The 8,765-nt window shown below is 37.5% G+C and overlaps 1 protein-coding gene across 6 annotated transcripts in view; it reads right to left on the minus strand.

The window, feature by feature from the left end:
* Positions 1–3,479, minus strand: part of LOC145511643 (uncharacterized) — a 274,218-nt gene extending 270,739 nt beyond the window's left edge. For all 6 annotated transcript variants that reach the window (XM_081505244.1, XM_081505243.1, XM_081505240.1 and 3 more), the window contains exon 1: positions 2,052–3,479. In XM_081505244.1, coding sequence (XP_081361370.1) covers positions 2,052–2,472 — 421 coding nt within the window. In that variant the 5' untranslated portion in view covers positions 2,473–3,479. The remainder of the gene's footprint in view (positions 1–2,051) is intronic.
* Positions 3,480–8,765: the final 5,286 nt, after the last annotated feature.

The raw sequence follows: 8,765 nt of genomic DNA on the forward strand, positions 1-8,765 counted from the left end.
GTTAGGAGAGCGTGCTGAACCACAAATTCAAGAGTATGTTTAAATTCAAAGGCTTAAAGGAAAATATGTTGGTATATATTTGATTATTCTTGAGTACCAAATGTGGGTTATGTTAATATCAACTTTCTTTTGATCATCAAAGACACTGCTCACATATGCAGATACAAGGCAGGGCAAACTGTCACTACTTAAAGTTAGGGTTAATATGTTTGTACAGCCATATCATCATCTATAGTAAACACAGTTCCAATGAAGATGAAATTTCTTTCCATAAAATTAAAGACAATATTTCACACTAAACACAGGCAAAAAAGCAAAAATAAACAAATGAGACCACATGAATCTAAAAAGCTTCTGTAAAGAATCAACAAAATGAAAGGCAACCTACAGAATGGGAGAAAAAAGTTGCAAACCGTGTGTCCGTTAATATTCAAACTATATAAAGAACTCATATAAGTCAATAACACAAAAAAACTATAACCCAATTAAAAAACGGCAAAGAACTTGAACAGACTGTTTTCCAAAGACATACAAATGGCTAACTGGTACAGTCAGCCCTCTGTATCCACAGGGTTTACATTCAACTTCTAACTCTATCTGAAGTTGATTGAATTGAGGATGAGGAACCTACAGACACAGAGATCTGACTGTACCACAACACTTTCATATAAAGGACTTGAGCATCCTTGGATTTTGGTATCCATGGACATCCTGGACAAGTTCCCAAGAATACCAAGAAACAACTATACCTTTAAAAGTGCTCCATATTATTAACCATCAGAGAAATGCAAATCAAAACCACAAAGAGATATCACCTGAAATTTGTTAGGATCCCTGTTACCAAAAAGACATGAAATAAGTTATGGCCAGGACATGGAGAAAAGAGAACACTCATGCAACGTTAGTGGAAATGTAAATTGATGCAGCCACTATGGAGAATGGCATAGAGGTTCATCAAAAAATCAAAAATAGAACTACCAAATGATCCAGCAATTCTACTTCTAGTTATATGTGCAAAGGAAATAGTAACACTAACTCAAAAACATATATGCACTTACCATGTTTAATGCAGTAATATTCACAATAGCCATGACATTGAAACAAATTAAGTCATCTACCAGTGGATGAAGGGATAATAAAAAGGAGTGCTATAGATAGATAGATATACACACATATATAATATTCCTTTGTGTATAATATTTATATATATATATACACAAAGGAATATTATTCAGCATAAAAAGAAAATCCTGTCAATTATAACATGGATGAAATTTGAAGCCCTTATGCTAAGTGAAGTAAAGGAAAGGAAAGTCGCTCAGTCGTGTCCGACTCTTTGCGACCCCGTGGACTGTAGCCTGCCAGGCTCCTCCGTCCATGGGATTCTCCAGGCAAGAACACTGGAGTGGTTTGCCATTTCCTTCTCCAGGGGATCTTCCCGACCCAGGGATCGAACCCAGGTCTCCTGCATTGGAGGCAGACGCTTTAACCTCTGAGCCACCAGGGAAGTCCTAAGTGAAGTAAGGCAGCTACAAAAAGACAAATACTGTATGATCTCACTTGTATATGTGGAATCTAAAAAAAGTCATACTCATAGAACCAGAGTAGAATGGGTAGTTGGTAGCGGCTGGGGGTGAGGGGAATCAGGGGATGTTGGTCAAAGGATATAAATTTTTAGTTATAAGATGAATAAGCTCTGGGAATCTAATGTACAGCATGTGAACAAGTTAGTTAATGATGTTGTCTTATGATCTTCCCTGATGGGTCAGTGGTTAAGAATTCGCCCTTGTACCGCAGCTGGGCATGGGTTCCATTTCTGGTCGGTGAGGTAAGGTCTCACATGGCTTTCATTGCAGCCAAAAGAAAACCTTTTTCCTCCCTTTTTTCTCAGCTATCCTGGGCCTCCGGGACCAGCTAACACCAGCTTTTGAGCTTAGCTCCTTACAGTTGATTAACTGTGAGCTCCCATATTCCTCAAAATTATTCTACCCAGCTGGAGGCTGCCGTCCACCACTTGGTCAGCTTGCAGCGGCGGGGGCCTCTACACTTACCTGTCTCTGGGCTTCTATTTCGACAGTCACGACGTGGCTCTAGAGGGTGTGGGGCACTTTTCCCGTCAATTGGCCGAGCGGAAGTGCCAGGGCGCCCAGAGCCTTTTGAAAATGCAAAACCGGCGCGACTATGGCCCTCTTCCAGGTCAAGCAGAAGAAGTCTCAAGACGAGTGCGGAAAAACCCTGGACGCTCTGGAAGCTGCCGTTCTCAGGGAGAAGACCCTGAACCAGGCCATTTTGGATCCGCGCGGCCTGACTTCCGCCCACCGGGCCCCCACCGCCGTGACTTCCTGGAGAGCCCGTCCTACCTGAGCAGGGGAAGCGCATCAAGATGGCGACCGCCTGACCAACCTCCACAGGCTGGCTGGTCCCCAGGCCCGGCTGGGCGAGTATCGCTTTGAAAGGCTCATCCTCAAGCATCGACTAGGAGCCTCTGGAGCCCAGCGACCTTTGAAAGACCCTCTGGTGTCAGGGTTTCTGCCTGAAGCTTCTCTCTGCAGCCACTAGGCAGTTTTTTTTTTTCAACAACCCTGGAGCCCTCCCCGAAGCCTTGAACCAAACGGAAACAATAACAATTTTTATAGCAAAAACTACACTGTAAATTTAAGAGACTGTCTTAAGGGACTTCCCCAGTGGTCCCGTGGTTAAGAATCTGGCTTCCAATGCACTGGATGCCGGTTCCATCCCCGGTCAGAAAACTAAGATCCCCACATGCTGAGGAACAACTAAACCGGTGCCTAAGCCCGCGTGCCGCAAACTACTGAGCCGGCTTGCTCTGAAGCCTTTGCACCACAACTGAAGAAAAATTCCAGCGCCACAGGGAAGAGCCTGCATACGGCAACTAAGACCCAATGCACCTAAAGAAATAATTATTTTTTTAAAAACAGAGAGATATGTCTTTGTGTTCTCACCACACACACACACAAAAAAGCAGTAACTATGTGAGGTTATAGGTATGTTAATTAACTTGATTGTGGTAATTTTTTCAGTCTGTGTGTGTGTATATATATATAAAACTATCACATTGTACACCTGAAATAGATATAATTTTTATTTGATAATTGTATCCAAATAAAGCTGGAAAAATTTCAAACATAAAAATGAGTAATATTTTGTTAAGAAATTCAAATACTGACATACCTATGAATGTAGATGTAATTTCTAAATAGGTAAAATGTGAAGCATTATTATTATTAATGAAGTGCATTGTTAGAGAAATGCAAATCAAAACTACAATGAAATATCACCTCACACAGGTCAGAATGGCCATCATCAAAATATCTACAAACAACAAATGCTGGAGAGGGTGTGGGGAAAAGGGAACCCTCTTGCGCTGCTGGTGGGAATGTAAATTGATACAGCCACTATGGAAGATGGTATGGAGATTCCTTAAAAAGCTAGGACTCCCACTAGGGACCTGGTGATCCCACTCCTAGGCATATATCCTAAGGAAACTAAAATTGAAAAAGACGCATGTATCCCATTGTTCACTGCAGCACTATTTACAATAGCTAGAACAAGGAAGCAACCTAGATGTCCATCGACAGATGAATAGATAAAGAAGTTATGGTACATATACACATTGGAATATTACTCAGCCATTAAAAGGAATGCATTTGAGTCAGTTCTAATGAGGTGGATGAACCTAGAGCCTATTATACAGACTGAAGTAAGTCAGAAAGAGAAAGATAAATATCGTATACTAATGCATATGTATGGACTCTAGAAAAGTGGTACTGAAGAATTTATTTGCAGGGCAGCAATGGAGAAACAGACATAGAGAACAGACTTATGGACATGGGGAGAGGAGAGAAGAGAGTGAGATGAATGGAGAGAGTAACATGGAAACTTACATTACCATATGTAAAATAGATAACCAACGGGAATTTGCTATATGTCTCAGGAAACTCAAACAGGGGCTCTGTAACAATCTTGAGGGGTGGGATGAGGAGGGAGATGGGAGGGAGGGTCAAGAGGGAGGGGATATATATATACCTATGGCTGATTTATGTTGAGGTTTGATAGAAAACAACAAAATTCTGTAAAGCAATTATCCTTCAATTAAAAAATAAATTTAAAAAATATATCACATGTACACCTGAAATATATATAATTTTTATTTGACAATTGTATCTCAATAAAGCTTGAAAAATTTCAAACATAAAAATTAGTATTTTTTATTAAGAAATTCAAATATTGATATACTTATGAATGTAGATATAATTTCTAAGTATGTAAAATATGAAGCAAGTATGCATTTATAAATTATATCTACATGATACCATAGCAACTGAACTCAAATAAAATATTCAATTCATTTTACAGTTATTATATTTTTCCCCATCAGTCTCTGGTTTTTATTTTCTCTTAAATGACCTGATATTTTGACCATTTATAAATTCAGAGTGCTGAGATTTTATTAACTTGAGGCTTTTCTTAACTATCAAGATAGAGAAATAAATCATAATATTCTCTATTGAGTTTTTGTTTGTTTAAATATAAGAATATCCTGACCTGATTCTGTGATATCTATACATTCCTCCTTTTGACTCTTTATTTAAGTATCTCTTCGAGCCTCAGTTTTGGCTCTGAAACATGAGGCTAACATAAAGTTTTCAGGAGGATTAAATGAAAACATATATGTAAAACACCTAGCACAGTGTCTAACAAGGTTTCTCTTCCCCTCACCTCACTTTTCCTGGTCAGTTCTAGAACAATCAGAGTAATTGTGACTTATGAGAAAGTAATGTTTGCTCACATCCTTGGTTTGTTCCCCAGTTTAGGCACTAGTTAACAATATACTTGATGTCTGAAGTTTTCTTTATAATATGCTATTGAGAAAATTTAAGTCATTATTTATTCACTTACCTAACTGCATAATGCTCCTTCTTCATTCTACCAGGGAATGCTGCTGTAACTTCTCCTTTGTCAGTCACTGTTGGTCCAAGGTGGACAATCTGAACTGAAAGGTTAGCTTTGAAATTAGAGAGAAGAATGTAACAGCTTCACAGAATGTCTGATTAAACTTCAACCCTCACGGAAGGATAAACAGGAAGAATTAAGGGGATTTTGCACAACAGACACATGAATTACTAATTTGCCTACTAAGGGAAAGTGGGACTGGACATTAGGCCACTGTTAGGACAGAGATTAGGAACCGAGAAGCATCTTCTTTTTATTCCACGAGGACGCTCTGTTCTGAAATTTTTTAACTGATTCATAAGAGTTCGGAAATTGAAGAGAAGGTTACTGATGAGGGTTCGGGTCAAAGCTTAGAGATTAGTTAATTCCACATGAGTGGAGAACCACTAATTATCTTGGCATTTTGAAAGTTTGTCAAGTATTTGGGGGCTGTAAGGAAGATAGTTTACAAACTAAACCTAATTGTGAACTCCCTGTAGTCACAACAAAGTTCACAAAATCCCTGAAGGCATACACAAATAGCTTTCTGAGGGACACTGCCCATAACTTTCCTTTAAGTCTCTGAAATGTGAATTTCAAAAAGAATAAACAATATTATTTCACTGAAGCCTAGCATTCATCAAAGATAACCTCAACAGTTCTGAGATATTTAATGATTTATCTTTAAATCCAATCTTGACATTGTAGTTTAGAGAAAGTTGTTAAAAAGAAGAAAAATGTTCCCAAGTCCAATATAATTATAATTTGAGGAAACTTCACACAAAGGCATTTCAATTTAAATTTTAAAACAGTTTCCAAACTTCAAGAAACTGCTAGTTACTTCTAAAGAGTAAAACTCAAATGACTGGGGCCTACTTTTAACCGTATATCTCTATGCAAATTTTAATTTTTAAAAAGTCTGTGCACATGGGCTTATTTTTGAAAATTGATTAATTAAGATTGTTAAACAATAGATCAAGTCTGAACATGTATTCCCAAAATTACATTAAGCACACGTGATTAGAAAATGCTAATATTTCCCAAAATTGTGATATAGGCAATTCAGAAATGTCTTGAAAAGAAATATGTTACTTGATAACTTCAACAAGTTAAAAATTTTGTAATGTATTGAAATATAAATATCATTAGATGTGGGAAAAACATATCCTTAATCTCTATAAATAAATATAAATTATATAGTTACTGATACAGAACTGATTAGCATTGAATTGGCTCAAGTCCTCTCTTCTCTCTATCCAAAAATTTCTTAGCCCAAGTTCCAATCACTATTTTTTTTTAAGTATTTATTAACTTTGCTACAATATTGCTTCCGTTTTTTCTTTTGTTTTTTTTTGGATGTAAGGCATGTGGGATCCTAGCTTCTCAACCAGGAAAAGAACCCACACCCTCTGCGTTGGAAGGCAAAGTCTTAACCATTGGACCACCAGAGAAGTCCCCCAATGACTGCTTTTGAATAACCCCATTACCCAGTCAACACCTGTGATACACTTGCCTGATGTTATTGGTAGTATTGCTTTACAAAACATTTTATCATGACACAGCTTAAAAGTCTCCATGCATATATTAATATCAGGTTGACTTTTAAATGCTTTTAAAAATGAACTCTGAAGCTCATAGGCAAAATAAGAAACAGAGAAAGAACTATGCCTGTAGCTTTTTCTTTGAAGTTGAATGCAGAATTATGGAAGTAAAGCATGCAAAGAGTCACATCCATGTACAGTGTTTTGCTCTCTGCCCTTCTTTTCTGTCTTTTATGAACCTGAATGAAGAATCAAAATAGATCAAGTCAAGGTTTTTATTGCTACTGAACCCAGATAGATTCATTAATCTTATGTAAACTGACAGAGACTATATATCCTTCTTTATAGATTTAAATAGTGTAACGACTATGCTTTTATGTTTTAAGGTGTCATTTTAGACATTGCTTCCTCAAGTAAGTCCTTGCCTGACCACCCAATCTAAAGTGAGCTCCATTACCTGGCATTATTTATAAATATCCGATAGCTCTCTGATATTTTCTTTTATCTACCTGTTTATTGAATATCTCGCTCCTTTAAAATGTAGATTCCATAATAAAAACTAAAATCAATAGAACCAAGAACAGTGTCAAACATGTAAGCTCTCAAGAAATATTTACTGGGGCTTCCTTGCTGGTTCAGTGGTAAAGAATCCGCCTGCCAAAGCAGGAGACACAAGTTCCACTCCTGATTTGGAAAGATCCCATATTCTGTGGAGCAACTAAGCCCATGCACCACAACTATTGAGCCTGTGCTCTAGAGCCTCACAACTACTGAGCCCATGTGCCTTAGAGCCTCTGCTCTGCAACAAAAGAAGCCTCCACAATGGGAAGCCTGAACACCACTAGAAAGTGGCCCTCCCAACTAGAGAAAGCCCACGCAGCTACAAAGCCCCATACAGACAAAAATAAATAAATATTTTTTAAAAAGAAATATTTACTGAATGAAAGAATAAGCTCACATTTTTATTTAAAAAATTTCTATGAACTTAAGCATATATTGGATAACTTGAGTAAGTTATTTCTAATTAAATATTTAGAAAGCATTATTTAAACTCTCTATCTCTAGAATTATATGAACACTCTCCAGCTACTCTCTTCTCCCTTTCTTTCTTATCTCAAAGTAACATATTCTCTTTTTACCAGTTTTTATTGAGATATAATTGATATATATTCACTAGATAACTTAAAGGTGTACAGCATAATGACTTACATACATCAAGAAAAAATTATCACAATGTTTAGTAAACATCCATAATCTCATATATATATAGAATTAAAGAAATAAATTTTTCCTTGTGATGATAACTCAGAATTTACTCTAACAACTTTCATACATAACATGCAGAAGCATTAATTATATTCATCATGTTGTACATCACATCCCTTATTGACTTATGTATTTAATAACTGGGAATTTGTCCCTTTCAACTGCCTTCATCCAATTCCCCCACCTCTGGTAACCACAAATCTGACCTTTTTTTATGAGTTTACTTGCTTGTTTGAAGTATAATTATCCTACAACACTATGTTAGTTCCTGTTATACAACATAGTGATTCAATATTTCTATGCACTTCAAAGTGATTGTAAGTCTACTTATGACAACAATGTAACATTCTTAAATGTGGCAAACTACAGATATTCGGGAGAGGACTCTGCTTATTCAATAGTTGAACATAAACTAAATAGCTAAAATTTAAGAGGCCTTAAAAAGGGATTTACTGAGAGGCATCTGGTCCCATCACTTCATGGGAAATAGATGGGGAAACAGTGGAAACAGTGTCAGACTTTTTTTTTTTGGGCTCCAGAATCACTGCTGATGGTGACTGTAGCCATGAAATTAAAAGACGCTTACTCCTTGGAAGGAAGGTTATGGCCAACCTAGACAGCATATTTAAAAGCAGAGACATTACTTCACCAACAAAAGTCTGTCTAGTCAAGGCTATGGTTTTTCCAGTGGTCATGTATGGATGTGAGAGTTGGACGGTGAAGAAAGCTGAGCGCCGAAGAATTGATGCTTTTGAACTGTGGTGTTGGAGAAGACTCTTGAGAGTCCCTTGGACTGCAAGGAGATCCAATCAATCCATCCTAAAAGAGATCAATCCTGGGTGTTCATTGGAAGGTCTGATGTTGAAGCTGAAACTCCAATACTTTGGCCACCTCATGCAAAGGGTTGACTCATTGGAAAAGACCCTGATGCTGGGTAGCATTGGGGGCGGGAGGAGAAGGGGACGACAGAGGATGAGATGGTTGGATGGCATCACCGACTCGATG

This window comes from Giraffa tippelskirchi, chromosome 6 (assembly GCF_054371585.1).
Source record: "Giraffa tippelskirchi isolate mGirTip1 chromosome 6, T2T-mGirTip1v1.2.pri, whole genome shotgun sequence".
Classification (NCBI taxonomy): Eukaryota; Metazoa; Chordata; class Mammalia; order Artiodactyla; family Giraffidae; genus Giraffa; species Giraffa tippelskirchi.